Consider the following 23,591-nt stretch of genomic DNA (forward strand, 5'->3'; position numbering starts at 1 on the left):
GCCATTTCATGGCATCAAAGTCGTCTGCCGGGATCTGAGAGCCAAATAACTTATTTCATTCATGTCAAAAAATGTTTTGTCTGTGTGAGTCTCTCAAGGTTAAGATGGTAGCAGGAGAGTGTCAAACCATGAGAATGTATATTAACCCAAATACATTTTTTTCAAGAATTAAAAGCATGGGCTCTAGAGAACTGAACAAATTGGGATCTACTCCAAGAAATTATAAGACAGCAGTGGGTAACTATCAGGGGAAAATCCTCTAGTGACATTAGAAACAAAATACTAATAAAATGGGGGTTAGGTCTTACCTGAAACACTGTCACTATGGCCCAAAGGAGGGAGTCAAAATTTTTTCTGTCCGGAATTGTGACTCCATCTTTCTCAGAGCAAAACTTACAGCCAAACAGATGCATCCCCAGTATACTGGCAGAAGAGTGGGGAAGAGGGGAGAAACACAAACAGGAAAAGGAAGGACAAATGTTTACAACAGATCTGTTTATTAGATACACGAAAAATAAACAGAGGGATTACTGATTGAAAATATTTATGTTACGTCCTCGATTAGGTGTTATGCAATGCAAAATGCTTATATGTGCAGTTTGTCCACAACCCCAACAAGACGTTGAATTCTGTAACCTCCAATAAATTTCACCAATAAAGTTCAATTTAGATACATTTTGATGGACCCCCACCTCCATCAACAATGAGGATCCACCAAGCATCCCCTGAGACAGAACTCAGTGTTGGAAGGTGAAGTGAAATGGTGCGCCCAGTGCATTTCAGCACCATGGACAGCGTAACTGTCAACACGGCGTACATTCATTGTATGCTGCATATTGGACTGGCACAGACTTTTTACAGGCACTGGGAAGATAAGCTATACTGGTTCAGTAGATAATTTATTTTGTTTTGGTAGATCTTGTGAAAAATACTTTCTATGCTGTATAATATGTATGTCTCCAACCAACAAAAATATAATTAGAAGGGGATGAAATTGGCTTCAAAAATCATGCATTCCATTACATTTTGTATACATACAGCCCTTTTGAATACGCTAATTTCCAGTCAAATATATAATTTAATGTATCTCATTAGGAGTTAATGTGACAAATTTATATATATATATAAAAAAATAATAATAATAATTGACCTTATACATATAATGAATACCAAAAATCTTTCTATTTGTGAATATAGAGCTGATGTGCCTTAGCGAAAATTTCATTTTTTTGTCTCATCTGTCCAGGTACATTATAACAGAGGTTTAGTGGTATTTCAACATGTAGCTTGGAAAATTCCAGCCTGTTTTTTTTTTTTTTTTTTAAATCATTATTTTTCAACATGGTGTTCTCCTTGGCTGTCTCCCATCATGCCCACTTTGGCACATACCACAACGGTTGTTGCAATCTGCCACTGATGTTTCTTGAGCACAAGGTTCACCTTAAATCTAATCAGATGCTGTTCTGGGCTCTTTTTTTTTTTTTTACATTATCTGTTTCTTTGTTTTGTCATGAATTGTCCTCCTAAAACCACATCCAGGTAGGCTAACCAACATCCCTTGACATGGAAAATCTGATCTCCAATTTTTGATTACAAAAAGGTTTTTGAAAATGCAATCACAGGAACATCAAACTGCTTGGAAATGCTCTTAAAGCCTTCTCTTTAACATGCTTGTCTATAATTGTATTTCTGATCTCCTGAAAAAACTCTTTTCCTCAGTTCCTCTCATCCATGTTCAGTGTGATACACACCATGCCACCAGTGACCACATGCAATCCTATATATAGGCCCTATATAGGCCCACTGATTGATTAATTGATTGACTTTATTGATCTCAAAGTGGAGAAATTTACTAACAAGATCGTGGACACCTGCGATGCTAATTAGTGAATACAGCATGATTAAACATTTCTCTTTGGTAACATTATTATTATCATTTCTAGGGGCATCATAATTTTTTTCCAAGTCTGTTTCAAGAGTAATTTTTTCCATTATTATTCTAAAGCATGGAGGAAAACCAGTGTTCAATTTGACTATTTTGATAGAATTTTAAAAAATTTACCATTGTCGGTTTTTCTTTTATGAAACGAGGGGCAACAAGCAATTTTGTCCAATTGTGTAAGTAGAATTTGAAACTAAAGCCTTCTATTATAGCTTTGGTTGAATGTTTAGATTGGTTGTTAGACTATCCTCCGTCCCAGTTTCAGCTTTTATGAAAATGCTGAATTCATGCTCAGGCATCTTCCCATCAAATTTTACCCAATCAATCAGTCCAGGATAAACTTCCCCAAAGCATTAAGCATGCCAACATAAATGTCAGAATCTAGATATGCTGAGCTCAGGGTGATGTTTAGTGTCAGTTTTCCTACACACATAGCATTTTGCATTCATGCAACATTTTTTTTGTTTGGGTTGGTTAATCAAATACAGCGCTAAAAAAATACTTTTAATGTTGTGGTTAGAACTTCACCAGATGTTGAAAATAAATAATAGCCTTTAAAATTTTGACAGGTATTTCATATTTATTGTAAATACTAAAAGGTTGGGTGTAGCAGCTTTACAGTAATATACTGTATACTACATGTACAGCATGTGTGTATTGACTGCTGAAAAAGACAGATGTAGAGTCAAAGCTGCAGAAAACAGAAAGGCCATGCTACATCAGACAAGTAATTGTGGGTGTTATTGTTATGACAGGCCAGATACTCTGCTCTGCACTCTGCCTTTTACTGTGAAAAAAAAACAAAACAGACAGTGAAATGCAACTAGAGCCAAGGGATCAATGCGTCGGCCTTTACTGGGTCAGCTTGGCTGCTGTTTGTTCAAATCAAGGCCTGTTTGTATGCAGATACAGAGAATACAGGAAGGTTATGTGTTTATTTGAGAATAGACGTGCACTGAAGCATGCCGCAGGCATGCAATCTGCACTAAATGTTTCTGAAAACCTTCAGCTAAATTCTTCCTTTTACTAATCAAAGGCAATCATCATCACATTTTAGAGCCAGAAAACTTGATAATTGTTAAAGCATAGAAAATAAATAAACCAAGGTTTAATCTTCCAGTATTTTGTACTTCACCTCACAAATAGAAAACATACAGTACTTGCACTGTGCTGTATCAACAGAGCACAAAAAAAAAAAATGAACAGGAAATTAATTTTTAAGAATAAAAAAAAGCATTTTTGACAGGAATGTTTCCTGTAAATGCAAACAAAGGTTTGATTAAATTCTTTTACTTTATACAAGATATCTCATTATTCACCTTTATGGAATATATATGCAATGGAAGGAACAGTCGTTGATGTTTGTGATCATAAAGTTTCTCAGGAAGGAACATTTACTTTTCTACTGTGAGTTTATGTTGCATCAGTTTTGGGCTGACATTTTCAAAATGATTAATTGTGATTAATCAGTTATTGAAAGAATCATCCACTGATTTAGTGATCAATTAAGACTTAAAACTCAGAAACATGCCTTTAGCTGAAAAAGCAACCCACTCAAAGCAGTTGTTCTAAAAGCATATGGAAACATTTTGTATTCAAGATGAAAAATTTTTTTTTGTTCATTAATATACTCTCTCCAGAAGTTGTTAGCAATTTTAGCTTCCCTTAGTTTAAATTCTGTGTAAAATCTTCTTTAAAGAAAATTTTGCCATCTAATTTTAAAGTTCTTTTAATTGTTTTTAAGTCTCTCCATGGTCTTGCTCCATCTTATCTCTCTGAGTGGCTGCACCTTCATGCACCCTCCCGTTCACCTAGGTCAGCCAATCAGCTGCTTCTTGAGGTGCCAAGAACTAAACGGAAGCTTAGGGGCGATCATGCTTTCTCTGTGGCAGCTCCAAAAATGTGGAACGACCTTCAATTGTAAATTGAATTGTCTACTTCTTTCTCCAATTTTAAGTCGCTCTGAAAACTCATCTCATTGCCTTGGTTTTCTAAACTGTGTGAGATATTGATTTTAGTCTGTGATCCATTATTTTAAATTACTTTTATTTTATTATAGATTTTATAGTTCTGATTTAAATTTTTTTCACTTATGCTTGTATGTTTTTTTTGAGTCTGTGTAATGGTGATATGTTGTTTAACCGTACAGCACTTTGGTCCTTGAAAGATTTTAAAGTGCTTTATAAATAAAGTTGCATTCGATTATTTATTAATTAATCAAAAAAAGGAATCAACAGATTAATCAATTAGCAAAACCGTCTTAGTTTACAGACCTGTATCTGTAAAATATATTGGATGGTGTCATGATGTTGTCACATCAACGCCTCACTCCAAACTGTCTTGAAAATGATAATAATGATAGTTACTTGAATTATTGACTTTATTTTCAGTTTTTTCACTTAACCTAAAAAAAAACAATTGTTTACGATTGGTTTGTTGTGAGTTTTATTTCATGTAGGTAAATGTATTGTAGATGGATTAACAGAGGTTTTGAAGGGTGACTCGTGTCTTCTGAAAAAAAATAAAAAATGTTCAGCTACATTATTTAAATGAAGTCAAAACCACAGATGAAATCAGAGCATCAAGTGAGACTTTTAGCTGCTTCTGTTCATTTCCACTGATTTATAACAGCTCTTCCAACTACCTGAAGATGAAGATGAAGAGCATGAGCAGCATACAGAAGGTGGCCACGTTGTCCATCGTCTTCATCAGCACCACCAGCTGCCTCTGCAGAGCTGGCATGAAACGGACCAACTTCAAGACCCGCATTAGTCGGAACGTTCTCAGCACAGAGAGGCCACCATCCTGCCTTGCCACAATCTCCCAAACACTGTAACACAAATAAACACACAATTAATTTCTGTATATGTCATTAAATCTATTATTCTGTTAGTAAGATCTGTATTTTACTTATTTTAAGTTTATTGGGTGGAGTTCTCAATCATAGGAGAATACTTATTTTCATCAAGCTACTAAATAATGTTCTTCTTTTGATAAAAATCTATTTCATTAATCATTTTGACAAAACAGCCATCTACAGTATATAAAAACTGTTGTGTGATTAAACCTGCATTTATTTATTCCTTTAGTTATTTTTGGGTCTAACAAGCCAACAGTTAAGGCTACTGATGTTAGAAGCTTTCTGCTCTTAATAAACTTGTAAAAGTAAAGAGTTTATTCATTTGAAAGGGTCCGCCGCCCCTTGTTGTTAGACTTAAAGAAAACAGAACAGAATCTATATTTTCTGACCTTTTTCTTTCTTTTCATGGGGAACTTCAGTACACCTTTATCTTTTATCAGCGATCACAAACTTTGGTTAATTACCTGATCACCACAATAATGCCATCAAAGATGTTGTAGGGATCTTTGATGTAGCCAAAAGGTCCATAGACTAAAATGTTGAGAATCATTTCCAGGGCAAACAGGCTGGTGAAGACAATGTTGCTGATCTCCAGGGCATTGGTCAGCTCCACCGGCTACAAAGACAGAGGTAAACCAATCAGGGGTTTAATTCATGGTGACAGAAAATGAAAAAGATTAAGAGAATAACAAACATTGTCAAAATAAAGTATCGTTGAACAGAAGTGTTTCGTCATTTTCAGACATTTTAGAATGGACATGTAACATACATTAGTTATTTAAAGTGTGAATATATGGCAAATAATCCTATTTCAGACTACATATGAGTATTGCATAAACCAGAGACAGAAAGGAAGGAAATGGTAAGCAGTTAATGTGCTTGCACTTTTAAAGTGCTTTTTCAAATCCAAGGACCCCGAATGCGTTATACTATATTCAGTCTTCCACCTATTCATTTATATGCTGATGGTGGTAAGCTAAATTGCAGCCACATCTGCCCTGGGGCACACTGACAGAAGCAAGGCTGCAATACAGAGGCGCCACAGAGCCCTCTGACCATCATCAGTAGGCAATGGGGGTGAAGTGTCTTTCCCAAGGACTCAACACCTCCGCCAGATGGAGCCGAGGTTCAAACCAGCCTTAACCCGATCTGGCTAAGTCTGCTTGATGCAGGACAAACTTCTCTTCATCTTACGCTACTGTCACCCCCAGTGATAAAAGTGCAAGGATTAAAGGGAAGCAATGAATACAAAAGAAAGAAAAACAGGTCAAAAGTAAGACAAAGGACAAATCCAAGGACATAAAGAAAACTGAAATGAATACAAAATGATCAAAAGAAACTTTAAGGAGGATCAAAAACAGCATATAAAGAAAAGAAACAGGCAACATGATATGAATCAGTTTGTAAATAATAATAATGCATTTTGGAAACAAAAAATGTGTCCATTCTTTTTCATTTCCATTTATATGCAAGAACATTCCTGGAAAGGAACTTAATCGCATTTTTTATTTCCTAATTTTCCTTATATATCCTGGTCAAATGACCCACACATCAACACCTGCTGCTTCAAATACGCAAATAGAAATATGCCAATGACAGCATACTTCTCAAACATGATAAATCCACCTGGGCATATTTCTCTGCATAAAATAAACACGCTCAACCTTTTGTCCCTCAGCAAACAGACCAAACACTGCGCCCATGATTCTCAAAGCTCATCAGAGATTCAAAATGCCCCTCACATTTCCATCAGACAGCATGTGAGTGTGTATATGTGTCTTGTTTGGTGGGCAGGTTGGGGTGTGCGAGCATTTGAACACGGCGAGACAAACAGGCACTGAGAATAAGCAGACAGAAAGATAGAACATGATCCCAGAGATAAAAGGAGCGGCACATCCAAATACGACAAGCAATGGAAATCAGACTTCTATGGGGAGATTATCAGTGAGGAGAAAAAAGACACAAGGACGTCATCATGTGTCTGTGGACAGTGAAGACAGGCTTCATGGGGCCTTTTATCTCCCTGCAATAAACATTTCACACAACTTTTATCAAGCAGCATAACACACACACACTTCACATGACATGACACGGAGGATAGAAGGTGCCCAGGACTCTGATCCAGGTCCACATGCCTCGAATCAAAAATGTGCTTGCTGTTACTAGTAATGAGATCTATCTACAAAGTACTGGATGTGTTTCTATGAATAGATCCGCTGTCCCTGCAGAAATGATACCCATTTTTAACAAGTAATGTAATGTAATGTAAGCACTGAGCATGTCATTGAATCCAGCCTGGTGGGCTGCCACTAATCACAACACAACATGACTGTGTGTGGTGGGGATTACTCAACACTTGCATTTTCACACAGACAGAAGGAGAAATATGGAGATTAGCATCTAGAGCTGAATAACAGCTCCCTTTCAAACATTGAGACACAATCTTTATTTAAATCACATAAGCAGCAGAGTCAGTTGGTGATGATGAGATACTGGCATTGCTGATTTTAGAAATTATTTACTTTAATTCAGCAAAAATAAAATTCCAGTCTGGTTGAATTATATTCTCAGGGGTTTATTCCCACCAAATTAAAATTAGACTATAATATTTATAAAGCACTTCAGAAGGTACCTCCTTATTGTTTTAATCTGGCCAACAGTGTAATAAATATTTTTTCTATGGCTAATTTAGAGTCACAATGAATCAATTTCAGTTTTAAAGCCTATTAGAAATTGAAAAACAGTCTTTTTAATGACTTGATCAACAAAAACCCCCATGTGCATTGGGGTTCCTGTTTCACCCATAATGGCCATTCTCTAAAAGAACAAAAATTAAAGGAAGACCAAAAAAGTCCTTTATGAGAAAGCCGAGAAACTAGTTGGATGTGCAGATGACTCGTCAGTCCAAATCTAACGCCTACTTTTTATTAAACCAATCAGCATATTGGGAAATTACATCAAGTTCATAATTAATGCATATTTTGAGCATGATCTATCCTCTTCAACAACAAGGTTGAAACTTATGATAAAGTTACAGTACTGTATACCTGCCTTCACAGTGGATGAAAAATTAAGCATCCACTCTAATCCTTTTGAATACATAGGTTACTATCCAAACTATATATTTGAGTGGACATGAAACAAGTTACCAAAGAAATTAAGTTGGAAACTGAGTTTTAATTTGTATTCAGACTCTTAAACACTTCAAGCCAATTTATTAACACTTGTTTATATAAAATTCAAATCAATTGTGATCATTGTATTCAGACATTTTTGTGTGACTAAACTTTTCTGAAACTGCTTAAACAACAATAGAAAACCCACATAACCTATGTGGAATATTTGTAGAATCGACCAGAGACGATCAAAAACACAAAGAACCTCAAAAGGCCAAAGATGTTGCAATCTGAATACGATAAAAGCCGACCTGCTGGTTTCAGACACAACGGATGATCCCGGGGCTTTCAGGTCAATGCTCTGGTGAACTCATTTTTTTTTTATTTAAATAATTTTTTTCTTTAATGCAATTGTCAAGAAATGTCACTTCAACAAATGAAAGCATGTGTGGGAATATATTCTAAAACACAATCCAAGTTTTCTCATCTAAAATATATATCAGTGTTTTATCGTGATTTGAAACGTTTAAGAAAACTACAAGTTAAGAGACGCCAATATTCTTACAATGTGACTTAAAATAACCCAAAACCAAATGATTTAATAGGTAGATAAATCATTAGGTTCAGAAAGTATTTCGTCATCCCCAGTTCACTGGGAAACCATGAGCTACCAGTCAGCCAGTTGAACGAAGAAGCTACTCTACAGAGAATCAGGCCGTTTCTCAATATGTGTACTGTACTTGTGCGTTCTCATGTGCTCATGCTTGTGAAACATCATCAGCCTAAGCCCTAGGACTTTCCAAATCATAAGAACAGAAGACCGAAAAGGTCACCGGATGTTGTTCTCGCCCCTCCCTATTTACCATGGATGCATCAGAGCAGACTTGTCCGTTCTCCAGACTGACAGCTGACCCAGCATGCACTGCGGCAGCAGCAGCTTCCAGTGGAGCGCTTACAGAGCTCAGAATATTAAGTTAAAAGTTCAATTTCTGTTGCCGTTGTTCTACTAAAGTACTTTTTAAGATCATTTGAGGCGAGAACATATTACTTTTAACCTCACTAAATGGCCCATTTACTGATTTAGTGGGTAATTTAAAAGAAGTTCCCATGTTGAGAGGACAGGGGCAACCAGCACACCTCCGACGCCAACTGCAGCCAGGACTAACGTCTGCAGCAGCCCTCTCTCGGTATAGCCGAGTGTGAAGTACAGCTGGCACTGATGAACTCAAGATTCTGCAGTTGTATATAAATGTTCATGTTAACCAACTAATGATTCCCTAACGGCTTGTTTGGAATAGTTTTCAAACTGAATTTTCCAGTCAAACTTTACATGAAGGCCATTAGTGAAGGACATTTTTATTGTAACCAAACTTGTCATAAATGACCAACATCCACAAACTGTTTCAAAAGGAGGATCTTAGCAGTTAATCTGAGTGTGAACAACAAAGCAGTGGTTGTTGCTTGGTATTAAGTCATACTTTCTACAGGAGCTGAATATGTAATTGGGCCCAAAGGAAAAAAAAGAAAATTAAAACCAAAAGCTTGCTAGGATCCACGACTGAAAGTCTGTATCATTAAAAATGAATTTTAGGATCCCTTGATAAAGTCATCTCGCCTGCTCCTGTCTACCTACAAAACTGTAACTGCAACAACAGACTTTGCTAATCCATGTGAGCAGTGAAAGAATAATTTAGCAGTTTCAATATGGGTTCTGTGCTTTATCATTTTATTATCATAACCCCATATTCTTGTTGGAAATAAATTCACTCAATAAATGCAATTCACGGCAAATGCATTTATACCCCTTCCACCTTAAAACCACATTGCATTTTAAAGGAATTTTAATATTTGATTCCATAAAATAAGGAATCAAAAATTCAGTTAGAAAGACAATTATACAGGGATTTTTAGATTTAGTGATTAAAAACTTCCAATATATGGAGGCTTTTTTTGTAAACCTCTCCCTGTATTTCTCTAAATTAAAAATTTTGTACAATCCGTCAACCTCCAAAGCCTGTCTGTATTTTATAATGCAGCTGTTGAGTTGAGGTTTGAAAATCGGGTTGAGGAACATTAAGGAACAAACAAGGCTGTATCCAAACATCCGCCCTAACCCCTACATCCCTCAATCACTACATAAAGCGGTGCATATATATACGACATTATAGTGAAGTCAGTTTACTCAGTAACATCGCCACCACTGCACGGTGCCTGCACCATCTTTGTTATTAGTGCACATTGTCGCACGACAGCGAGCCACTGTACCAAGTCCTATAATGCTTTTTGGGGAGAGCTCTTTGCGTAAAGCATTGCGAAATATGTCTGCTCATCTAGTGACCATGGATGATTACTGTTACTACCTGATCCGTCCCGAAACCACGATCCTTTCCATCAGCTCATTTGCGCATGCTCAACTAGATATACATCAGGGTTTCAATAATGTAATTATTGTAGTAAAATTACCTATTTCTCTCTTTAACTCACTAAAGAATGCTGATACACATCTTTAAAAAAAATATGTGATGACTTTTCTGAGGAAATGTTGATGCTTTTTACATTTTCTAATCCTGAAGAGAACAGTTACCTGAAGACGCCTTGCTAACATTACTAGCTGTGACTAGGAAGAAAACAGTACTTTCCCAAAAGCCGGTATTTTTTGTAAAGTAGCCAATCACATGTAGTTCACTCTTTCCAGTTGCTTCCACCTGTCACTACCTGGGCCGTCCCGGAAGCACAATCCGTATAATCAGCTCACATGTGCATGTCCAAGCAGATATACATCCGGGTTTCCATAAATAATGTAATTATGGTACAGAAATTACTTATTTCTATCCTTAACTCAATAAAGAATGCTAATACACATCTTTAAAAAATGTTTTATGACCTTTCTGAGACAAATTTGATGCTTTTTACATTTTCTCTTACAAACTGCTTGTCTGACGACATCATCGGACATGTTCGGAGCAGTCTGGCAAATTATGATTAAACAATAATATCTGCATTTTAGTTGTTTCTTCCTTTAGAATATACATAATATACCATAATGTTAACACGAAAGGTAAACATAAAACTCAAGAAGACTCGATTTCCATTTAAATCCAAAGCCGAAAGAGGTAATTCCAGGAAGTAGTGGACTAGAGGAGTAGTAGTACTAGACTTGCACAGACGAGTGATAAAGCAGAAAGAATTATAAGGCATTTATTATCTCAGGAAATACTTTATTAACCTTTAACACATTATGTTTTAGTACGCTTACTGTTTTTGGGGAGGGAAATTTTAAATTTAGTAATTTAGGTCTTTTTTACTAAATAAAATCGAGGGCGACCCGCATCTATATTTGGTACTGCATGCTAAAAGCTGGTATGGATTGTGCTTCTGGAAGTGACACCACCCTTAAATGACAATAGTTGACATGAACACACATAAATAGGTTTATACCAGCAGAAAAGAATCTTTACGCACATAAAAAGCAAGCTGTGAACACAGAGAAGAAGGATGAACTCATGCGTGTGACATATTAAGAAGCTCATGGTTTTGAATATGCAACAACGTTCAGAATGTTGCATGAGTTTTAGATATACCTGCTCATATCAGTATTTTTTAGACACATGCACCTTTGCCAGAATTATGACTTTGTAATAACTAAATATTTAATCCAACATAAAATGGCAGATTCTGGAAGAAAATTGACTCCAAATTACTATGAACTAACTATCCCTCAGTAAAACATAGTGGTGGCATCATGATGTAGGAATTTGTTCCATAGAAGAGAGACTGTCAGGCTGTTAAGCTAGTAAGAATATGGATGAATCAAAAAGCCGGAACATAATCTGTAGACTAAGACAGAAAGTTTTTTTTCCAGCTGGATGACAACGCACACACAGCCACAGCTATGGTTGAATGGTTTAGATCAAAATGGTGCAAGATAAAATCCTTATACAATACCCTGAAGTTTATGGCTGTTTTGTGAACAATTTCAAAGGAGGTAAACACTTTAGAAAAAAAACTGTATGTAGAAGCAGCATCAAACATATCTGCTTTGTTTTAAAGGAAGACAGACAGATAAGAGACCCACAATGTGAAACAAAAAGGGAATAATTTGCCCACAGCTCCTGTCTGTGAACAACAAGGTCTTCTCTGTTTCATCCCACCTCTTTGCCATTGTCTGTGTGTGAGTTCACAGACACAGATGAACCCCTTTGTTTCAACCCGCTGCTTTATTGTGGCCATTCATTTCATGATGAGTGCAGCGATGAGGCCGCCCGCAAATCCTTCATCTGTGCACGGACGTGAGTTGCGTCATTAAGGAAGGTTAAAATGGTAAATGAATGCACAGCTGCTTTGATGTCTGTATGTTCTCTACAACGATTGCCCTAACATACAGATTTGTCCGCACACACACAGAAACACAAGCCCACATACAATCCCTGATAAGAACAAACAGGGCCACAAAGTAAGCACATACTGTACGACTAAAGAGCCTTCACTCTCACACATCCAGCTGTATAATGGACGTGGTTGATGAGCCAGAACCCGAGGTAAGCTATTTATGAGGTGAGACTTGGACTGCAGACATCTGGCCTTGACACTGAGCTTCAGATCATTATTTTTTCCCCACTGTTGCTCCAGCCTGTATATTTGACATTCCTCAACCAATCTTTTCTCACACTAGAGATGCACGCATTAGACACAGAAGTCAAATAAAACAGAAAAGTTTGCAGCCGCTGTTTCATCACTTACAACAAATGTTGATATTGACAAAAGGCCAGCGAGGTGCTTGTACTACCTAGAGGGAGATTAATATATCCACTGTGTGATTCCATGAGGGATGAAGATGCTGAAGATCTTCTAATTACTTCCTTTGGTGGCTGTTTCCTGGCTAATGAGGCACAAAGAGCATTAGGAGGTAAAGTGTGCTGGATGAGGAATAGAGTAATCTGGTTAGCACTAATGTAATGTCACCAAATCTGATGCAATCTAATCTAATCGGGATCTGGAACAGTACTACTGTGCAGACTCTGAATCTCCATGTTTGCTCATCTGTATTTCGTTTAGAGTGCTGGTTTTGTAAGGCACTAAATGGACCCACATGTACTATTTTATAAGGTAGTTTTCTATAATATTACTTAATGCTACTTGAGGGAGCATACAGGAAGTTAAATGACAATTTTGAAATCAATAACAAATTTATTTGCACTGAATTCACAAAAAAAAAGATGAAGCCAATGAGCAACCTCATCTTTAATCATTAAGGCCTTTACGGAGGGGAAACGGGATGACCATTGAAAATGGATGTTTTTCACAGCTATAAAGTAAAGGCTAGCAAAGTATACCAATAGTACATTACTGCATTACTACATAGGTTTGAATTTATGCATGCTTTGAACATAAGGGAACATGACAGTAGAGAAGTAAACCCAGACCAGTCAGATGAACAAAACAAACAAATAACACTAAAACATGTATGAATAAGTTTTGAAATATTCTATGAAAAGCAGTTTATAAAGGAGTTAAACATCTTTTCTAAGTTCTAGCTGCATATGTGTAGCAATATGTATTGTCATTAAATCATATAAAAACTTAATGCAGGTAGATTTATTAATCAGGTCATATAATTTCAACCTTTACCATAAGAAGTTGACAAATGACTTAAAACAAAACTGGCAAGAAAGGAATGGCCCATGCAATAAATAAATAAGGGTATATTGTGAGATGTATTTAGTAAGATAACAGATAAGAAGGAAAAATGAAACCTTGATCTTGAGTGTTCAGTATTACAAATATGCAGCTAGTACCCGTTAATAAATAAAATCTCATGGGTTTCTTGGTATCTAGAGGTTTAACTATATGAGATATTAACGGCTTTTTGAAAACAAATTAACTTGTTCTCACCATGCAAAAGTTCCCCTTGGCTTATTTCCAAAAGAATAAAATAGGGTACAAAATTCTTGTAAAGCTGAGAAAAACGTTTACAACTGTTCCATGTGGCAATTCCAAAATTGAAATTAGTATCTGATTCAAGAGAGCTTCAAGAGCTCCTTAAACAGGCTCTTTTATGACCTTGAGGTAGGTAGGGACTTTCCTCCAACCTGAAGAGGCAGGGCCACCTTTTTCCATTGATGGACGTGGAGGAATTCTCATCTTGGCCGCTTCACACTTTGCTTTAAACCACCTCAATGCATGCTACATCCCTTGGCAGAAGGGAGCCAGCAGAACCACATCATCCGCGAAAAGCAGGGACAAGATTTGCCTGCCCCAAAACCAGAGTGCCTCCGGTCTTTGAATGCATCTAGAAATTCTATCCATAAAGGGCATCAACAGGACAACTGATGGGGGCAGCCATGTTGGAGTCCAGCATGCACATAGCAACATGTCTGACTTAATGCCAGCAATGCAAACCTGTACAGAGACCGGGTGGCCCCTTAGTAAAGGACCCCTGATCCATAATCCTGAAGAACCCCCCAGAGAGCACGACGAGGGACCTGGTCAAATACATTCTCCAGGCCCACAAAGCACATATGGACTGGTTAAGCAAACTCCCATGAACCCTCGAGCCCCTTGTAGAGGGTGTAGAGCTGGTCTATTGTTCCACTGCCATGAAGAAAACCACACTGCTCCTCCTTAACACAAGGTTTGACCATCAGCTAGACTTTCCTCTCCAGCATCCTGCCATAGACCTTACTGGGGAAGGTGAAGAGTGTGATATAGGAACACACCCGCCAGTCCCAGTCGTTCTTATGCAGGAGAACCATCACCCCAGTCTGTCAATCCAGGGGCACTGTCCAGGATCACTATGTGATGTTGAAGAGGCGTGTCAGCCAAAGACAGCCTGACAACATCCAGAGCTCTAAAGTACGGCCCACTTGCAGCCCTGAAGTCTTGCCACTGTGGAGTTTTTTTGACCACCTCAGTGACTTGAGCCTAAGTGAAAAACTAATCGAGCCCCTAGTACCCCCGCTTTTTTTCCACCACAGAAGGCAAGTAAGCATGAGATCCTCAAAATATTCCTTCAAACGTCCAATAATGTCCTCTTTCAGGCTCAGCAGCTCCCCACTCCCAATGAAAATAGTGTTAGCAAAGCATTGCTTTCCTCTCAGGACGCACCTGTTAAAGCTGAAAATGATACATTTCGTTCTAACTTTGTATTATGCAGCTGCAAACTTGCTACAAAGAATTTCCTTCAACCAAACATGTAGAGTAAAAAATAACTACAAAACTCCTACAAACAAAAACCTAAAATGAACAAATTGATGTGCTTTTTGTTGCTCAGATGACAATTAGTAAAGTATGGAGGTCATTTTTTTAGTTTTTTATGATTTAGGTCAAAGTGCTTAAAGTTCAGAATCTGTATAATACATATTAAACCATGACATTCCAAAAGAAGATTCTTCAAAATGTATAAACGATTATATTCATGTAATTGTTTCAATACAAGTTACATGCAATATGGAACGATTTTAAAAGGTCAATGCTTGTTATTTGTATCCCTTTTTGGAGGGTACATCATAAAATATGGGGCTGATCTGACCCATAGTTTGTACATAGTTCGAAAATTAAACAGAACCAATCTCTGGAAGAGTGATTATGTTTAATTTTCACATAGACTATGTTTTTTTTTTGTTTATGTTGTATAGACAACTCATGCCTAAGACACAAATAAGAATTAATAATGGGTGAGTGATGGTGGCTTGACCTCAAAAGCGGTAAAAAATAACTTTGTCCATTCAAGTACATGCAATTTGACATCTCATTGAACCAGCAAATAATAGAATCCATTCTTTGATCACATGATTGATTCTCTCTTTTTGATTTCACAGCCTTAAGGGCTGGAAAACAACTCACTTTTCGAGCCAGGATTAGGAATACTTGTTTTGTTTTTTCTACATCTTAGTATTATTGAACTAAGAAAGTATATTTTCTCAGCTCTGCCTTGAAGGGCAGCCAGTATCTTAGGACTTGAACTTTACATCAGCAGAGTGAGATCAAATTCAAAACAAATATTGGCTCTGATTCAGGCTGTATGCTGACCAAAGGGGTCTGTCATATGTCCCTCCTGATTTAAAAAGTAAGATGCATGCGTGTGTCAATATGCATAGAAATTTCTAAAAATGTTAGAGCTGTTTAGACACCCAATACCATAATCTATCAATTTATATATTACTTGGAAACCTTTCTGATTTTGGGTTAAGGTATTCACAATCCCCTTTGTTTCCATGAGAACTAATATTCAATCTTACAATGTTCCAGCCTGGACTATTTTCCAAGCTAAATAAGCAACAAGTCAACGTTTCCCTGGTGACATATCGAGGTGAAACAAAAAAGATGTGCCTTGCTTTAACAGCTTCTGACGTAGACAGTCTGTCTAGCAGCATGAGGAGGTTATTTCCTGTACCGACTTGGAATGAAAAGTGATTGTTTACGAGTAAAGGTGCACATAGATGACCTGTCTGAGTGATGGTGACTGTGTATTGGTGTTTGGTGGCTTATATATGTGGTGAACACTCCAACAGAGGACAGAAAGAGGAAAAAACTGAATTTAAGACAGGAGAACAGACACGTGCCGCAAAACTGAATAGTATAAAGTGTCATATTTGCTTCAACATAAAATAACATTTGTTTATGAAATGGTTTATTGACTGAAGTTCATTGATATGAGACGTTAATGTTTTTCTGTAACTTTACACCAGATGGTAAAAAAGTAAAAGGCTAAATCCATATATATATATTTTTAAATCTTATATGTTTTTCCATCTGTGTTTCAATAAGCAAAGGCTGATGGATCACTCAAATGTTATTTTATGCAATTAATGCATATATACTACACAGGTGTGCTATTGCCCCTGAACATCATGAATGCAACTCAAACATTGAAGTAATTAGCCAATAACAACCTTAATGAATCTCAGGCAACAGTAGAAATAAGACTTAAACTTAACAGATCATCCAACACCAATGTCAGTGATGATTGCAGTGGAGACAGACGACCGGACCGTTTATAGTAGCTTGTCGCAACATGGATCACATACATGCATTATACGCTATTATCTCATTTGCAATGGAATGTGAAGTGACCTTTTTAATGTAGTCTAGTAGAATAAATTAATAATTAAATAGAAAATGCGGGAAACATGAATGGATCTAAGTGTTACATCCACAGCTGGGATACAGTGCGATAATTTAATAACCAGTTAAATAGGACAATACACACCTATCGGTCACATCATTAAATAAAGTGCCATGTGTCCCAGGGCCCTGGCATAATTACATGAAGGAAAGACGTCAGAAAATGCCTTCTCCTGATAATTTGAGCGATTGTGGAGCAATTTCGCCGGAGCGGCAGTAAAATTAAGGTGAGCGCGGAGCGGATTTTGAGTGGACCTTCCTGGTGCAACTTTGGGCGGCGGAGCGAACATCCTTCTGAGCGTGAAATCGGAATTGTGCTCTGCTCCTCTCCGTTCACATGCTCTGAAGGGAATTTGATCAAACATAAGTTTTTATCTGCAGCATTAAAATCAGGGAGCACCGTAGCAAATACAGAGCCTAATAAACTTCGTATTTAAATTTAAAATTAACGTCTGTTCCAACTGAACAACTGAAAATTAAGCAATCTCTTTTATTTTTAGCAACTCTACATTTGTTGAAAACACATCGTTTTGGCATTTACCACCCACACATTGCAAACTGCCTTTGTTGTTTAAAAGCAATGTGTTCCATTTACACTTCAACTGTTTAGCCTTGAAGTTCTTAAGGGCTACCCTTGTCCTTGTGAAAGTGTTCAAAAGCCACCTCCCTTCAGTATAACTTCACACTTATACATTTAAAGACAAACACATATGCTCTCACTTTTAAGCGATTTGCTTTCAAGGTTAATATAAATGGAAAAGCAGCCAGTGGGAAATGTAAACCAAGTTATCCGAAGTGCCTTTGGATCTTTTTGAGTTTATGTCTGATCGATATTGATGTCAGTGCTAAAAAGCTTCCATTAAAAAAACCAGCAGCAATTTTAAAAACTATGCATTTTAGACACGTTTATCCACTCTTTGTATGAATTTTTTTTTCTCAATATGTTTTTTACCTCAGCACTGCTCCTTGGGGGTGTGGAGGGAAGGACAGAAGGGTCAAAGTGGCTATAAAGACAAGATGAAACAGCCTTTCTGATATAGAAGAAAGAGGTAAGCCTTTCTAAGCAAATAGACTACACCGCGTCCCATTATTTGGCAGAGGCAAGCCTTCCATCAGCTCCACCATAAGTGGTAATGCTCTTAAACAGCTCGGAGAGACAAAAAACAGACTCCCTCTCCTTGCTAGTACAACCCATCCTTGCAGAGGACAGTATAAGCACCACTTTGTACGTGTGCAGGTTTAAGATTGAAAGAACTAATAAGAAAAGAGGGTGGCTATAAAGTCTGTGTCATCTGAGCAGGGTACTGGAGCTGCTCAAAGCTACTAAACCCACTGATGTAAATACTGTACTGAATGACAGGTGTCTTGATGTACTGTATCTGTCCACACACTTACGAGAAGAGAGTTCAATCTGCTGACCGTCATACATCCGTGTCCCTGTTTGGTTCCTTGGCAGACTGGTTCAGCCTGCCAAGCCCAGTGAGCTTACAACACTCATTACTGATGGTGATTATAAAGAGCTCAGTGGTTACAGCCTAAAGTGTCACATGTTTTTCAGTCCAAATCAAGGAAGAAAATTTAAATCCTAAAGAAAACATGAATATAATTGTATATGTTGCTTAAAAAGGTCAGCACTTTAACAAAATGTTCTGGTTTTAGCGAACAGATCTGACAAAGACTCCTGAAGAGGTGATAAAATGTCTGAGGTGTGTATTTCAATACACAACCTAGCTTAAATATGAACACAGAAAGCTGAGTATTGGAATTCACTTTCAATGCCATAATTTGTAAATTAGAACCCCATTAAGCAGCAAGTAATTACTCTTAGCTGGAACATTTATTGCACTTAACAAATAAATAGTGCTTCTAGTTTGTTTCAAATTTCATATGCACCACAGTCATAAACTTCATCTCCATACAAATTACGCCTAAGGGTGTTGTTGTCCTCATGAATTTTTCTGAAAACACAGCCAGAATTCCACATTCTACTTTTCTGCTGAATGAAACCTTAACTTAGAGTTCTGCATAAAAGATCCGATGACGGATGACATAAATCTGTTGTGATCAAATACCTTTCTACACCTTTATAACACAATAAAGGAATAAGTGATTATGGCAAGATAAGCTGTTGTAACCTCAGTCTGGAAGTCTACAAAGGAAGTCACTATGCAAGCATCCAAACACTCATTATTCTTATAACAATAAGATTCAATATAATAATAATAATAATAATAATAGCTTATCAGTATAGCCCTGGCTTTGCACTCCTCCATTCAGGTATTTGAGGTATTTTTTCCAGTCCTTTGTACATTAAGATTTTATGAATATATAGAGGCTCCAGACATAGCAAATACAAATCTAACTTTAAAAACTCAGAAAAAAAGAGAAACAAAAAAAGAGAAACTCTAGCTTTCCTTCACTGTGAAAAAGTTTAAGAGACATTTAAAGCTTTTTTACTTTTGTGCCTATTGGATCGTCATTGAACATCGTCATTCCATATGTCAATTGTGTCTCTGAAAAACTCAGGAGGATTTTCAACCAGTACCAGATCCCTGTGCACTTCAAACCTGGCAACACACTAGGACAAAAACTGGTTCAACCCAAAGACAGGACATCCAGAAACAAGACCGACATCATGGTTTATACCATTCAGCGCAGTGAAGAGGGCACAGATCTGTAAATTGGAGCAACTGCTACACAGGCGCATGGCTCAAAACAGGAGAGCCAGCTCCTCAGGACAGGACTAAGCTGTTCACCTACAACTGAAGGCTAAAGGACACTCATTTGAGGCAACAATATGAATATTCTGTTCAAGGAAGAAAGATGGTTTGAGCGAGCGGTTAAACAAGCCATCTCTGTTAACCTGGAAAAACCATCTCTCAACAAAGGAGGTGATCTTAGACATAACCTTTCAACCACTTACAAAGAGCCTTTAGGAACAATACCCAGAAGATTCACCTCCCACCCGCCCTCACCTGATATACACTACAATGAGGCATATGACCAAAACCACTATGATGTGGGAGTTAGCCACCCATCAGAACCCCCTAACGACCATTAACACCCCCAATGGGACCTCCTTGGCCAATCCTGTGGGAGGGATCAAAGCCATCTTATGTCCCCCCTAATTCTTTGTCACTCCTACAGTATATTATAGTTTTCCTTAGAGAGAAAACTTTGAATCAATTTGATTGTATGATCTAGTTGAATTAAAAGGTGTCTTAAGAGAACAGGTTTTGTGAATTGGCGCTATATAAATAAACTGAAGTGGATTAAATTGATAAGTGCAGCAGAAATGCAAACCTTTTCAAACGAGAAACAAAACTCACTCAGTTGCACTGAAATGTATCCCAATTCAGTACTTTTTAACCCAAGGAGCAAACACCTGTATTTTCCTTATAACTGCTTTAAAGCTACAGTGTGTAATAATTACAGGGATATACAGTCAGAAATGTAATATATTATACATAACTATGTTATTTATCATCATCTACGAGCTCAGCCTCTTAACCTTAATATTTGCGTTGCCTTAGAATTCGTTATTTATAATTACATAGGAGCGGGTCTCGCAGCCATGGAGGCAGACATCTTTCGCTACGGCAGAAACTAGCGATTGCGAGATCGCCCATTACGCTCGAAAGTAACTACGGCAAGTTGAGAGAGATGAACTGAGACGGTACTGAACAATAGATGGCAGTATTAAAATTATCTATGTGAACAAACCTCATCACTTGAGAAGGTAGGTGATGCGGACGTCGTGGAAGACATTTTGTCCCGTAACGCTCGCCGTACTGTTGGGGGGGAGATGCGGTGGGGGGGAGATGTTCATGTTGCTGCAGTCTGCAGTCTGAACGCTAGATGTCGCTAAAAATTACACACTGTAGCTTTAATAATTTCAATATTAATAAATGAGCCTTGACCTAAATCCTATCGAGCATCTTTGGAAGAAGGAAACATGCTTAATGGAAAGGAATGGGTCAAACCACCTACTGAGAGTCTAATTTAAAAGTTAAAGGAATCACTTGATTGCAGTGATTAGTTCAATGGTTTTGCATCAAAATATTAAGGGTAACATCCTTTTTGTCCAGACTGTTTCATTGGTTTACTTTTTTGAAATTATTCGGCCTCATGAGACAACATTTTTTTATTTTTGTTGTAAATTTCCCCTACTTTTTCTCCTACCCTAGGCTTTTACAAACATCCAACATTAAATCCAACACATGCTCTTAACTTCAATAAGTTATAGTAAAGCCTACCTGTGCACATTCCCAGGAAAAGTAAATCTGCATAATTACTGAAAAAAACTTAATTGAATTATATTAATCTGAGTGCTCCCCACCATGAGTTAGAGCTGAAGAAGCCTCTTAGATGAGAGGAGAACATTTTCTAAAAAACTTCACTAGATTGAATTGTTTAATGCTTGTGCATGACCTGGATGACTGAGAATGTCCACTGGATGTTGATCAGTCAAGCTTCACTTTAAATATTTTAGCAGCCCCTCTGGAAAGGGATGGATCAATGTCATGCACACAAACGAGCAACAAAGGACATAAATACATTTTAGGATAAGTTTAAATTAAATGACCTGAAGTTTATTCCTTTTCAGGAGCTGTGGAATCAGTAGAATGTACAAATTGTGTATTTTGGTGTAGACTTTGACCAAAACATTGATAAATAAATAGTTTTCTTAAAAAAATATCTGTGATGTGGACATCCAGGTTACATGGTTTTATGTAAAACATAGAGATAGTAGGAACTGATTCTTGTTATGCCTTTCAGGTAATAGTTTAGCTTTAAATAATGTGTATTAAGCTTTATTTACGTTAACCTTAGCATATTTTTGTAACTAGATGTTACGTGCCTTCCTAGCCACTGTACCTGTATAAACCAGGCATGTCTAAAGTCAGTCCTCATGGACCACTGTCCTGCAGGTTTAAGAGGTTTCCCTGCTTCAGCACAGCCAATTTCCATTGATAGCTGAAAAAAAGGCTTTTGCTGAACCCCAATTATCATAATCAGCTTTGTAGACGCATAAAAACCTAAAAAAACCTGCAGGACAGCAGCCCTCAAGGACAGACTACAGACATGCCTGGTATAAGCAGTCAGCTAAGCACTGAACTTTATTAGCACAGTAAATGGTACTTCATGTGTAGGTAATTCCATTTTTTTTTTTTTTTTTTATTGGTGATTCTGTTTTAGTTTAACACTCGTGACATAATTTAATCTTATTTGGTTTCAATGTGAAGACGGAACAAATCTTTCATGTTCATGAATGATGGAGAGTTTAGCTAACTTTCCAGTTGAAGTCGCTATACTGTACCTCAGTGAGGAAAGTACAGTTCTAAACAGGAAGATACAAAGCAAATTAGATAGGAGCTTTCTTTTTAGAACAGCCAAAACTTTGGAATCCACCTTCAATGATGAGCCGTCTTCTTGACATACTTGTGCATGACAAAAGCACAGACTTTTCTAAATGGCTATGCAGGCTACAGTAGAGTTTGTGTTTGTCAGGTAAGAAACGCAGAGTCTGACCTCCATGTTTGAATCATGTGATGTGAAGCTCCATTCTTTCGATAATATAATATATTTTCAGAAAGGCATTCATGGTTTCTCTTATCATTCACCATGGCTTTAGTAAATCTATCTAACAAAAAGGTCATTACCAAGCGTATGAAAAATGTTAAAAAGATTTAAGGGGTAAAAAAAAGGAGTAAAAGATATGAATATGTGAATAGAAGAAGCACAAGCATTAGAAGGAAAAAGCAGAAAGAGAAGAGAACAGAAAAAAATAAAGCTGAAGGAGGAACTTTAAAAAGAGTCAGGGAAAAAAAGGGTTGGAAGAACGTTGATGACTAGTAGGCTATAAAACCTGCTCCTGGAGTGCTTTCCATCTGGAAGTGTTTATGGGCACTGGGTCAAGAACCGAAGGTAACCTTAGAAAACCTGGCCTTTCTCCAGGATTCTGATGCACAACAACACTTGCAAACAATACAACAAACACTTTTCTCACTTGCTTCAATCATTTTACCTAACTTTACTTCAGGTCAGACATGCCAAAATCTTAACCCAACCTTACAGCCTTAAACATATTGTGGTTCTCCACTCTAGAACAAGCACTTAGTAAGGTTCTTCATGTTCTTTACAAAAAAACAACACAGTTCAGGGAACATAGACTGTAACAGCCAAAGCCATGGGATGATTGATAAAACATTTTTTTAAGAGTTAAAAAAGGACATTGGCTTGTAGCTACGTTCACCTTCAGACATTGTTTTAAAGGCTTGTCCTCTACACTTATGGTGTCCTACCATGGTCCTAAAGATCTACTGTCCTGCAGGTTTTAGATGAATCCCTGCTCCAACACAGCTGACTCAAATGAACGGCTTGTTACAAAGCCTTTGCCAATCCTGATGGCATACTAAAGCGATAATACAGTCTAAGCCAGGAGTTCTTAACCCTGGTCCTCAGGGCCCACTATCCTTCATGTTTAAGATGAGTCTCTCCTTAAAAAGTACTGGACTCAAAAAATGCATCCTAAAATGCATCTTAAAAA

At 37.3% G+C, this 23,591-nt stretch overlaps 1 protein-coding gene across 1 annotated transcript in view; it reads right to left on the reverse strand.

The window, feature by feature from the left end:
- The window catches only part of LOC107097448 (voltage-dependent T-type calcium channel subunit alpha-1G-like), a 274,678-nt gene that overhangs the window by 41,594 nt on the left and 209,493 nt on the right, over positions 1 to 23,591 (reverse strand). Inside the window, exons 11-13 of the mRNA XM_015394594.1 lie at positions 5,267 to 5,418; positions 4,587 to 4,772; positions 309 to 423 (exon numbers count right to left, since the gene is read on the reverse strand). Coding sequence (XP_015250080.1) covers positions 309 to 423; positions 4,587 to 4,772; positions 5,267 to 5,418 — 453 coding nt within the window. The remainder of the gene's footprint in view (positions 1 to 308; positions 424 to 4,586; positions 4,773 to 5,266; positions 5,419 to 23,591) is intronic.

The sequence above is a fragment of the Cyprinodon variegatus genome, unplaced genomic scaffold, assembly GCF_000732505.1.
Source record: "Cyprinodon variegatus isolate N-32 unplaced genomic scaffold, C_variegatus-1.0 Scaffold697, whole genome shotgun sequence".
Taxonomy (NCBI): domain Eukaryota; kingdom Metazoa; phylum Chordata; class Actinopteri; order Cyprinodontiformes; family Cyprinodontidae; genus Cyprinodon; species Cyprinodon variegatus.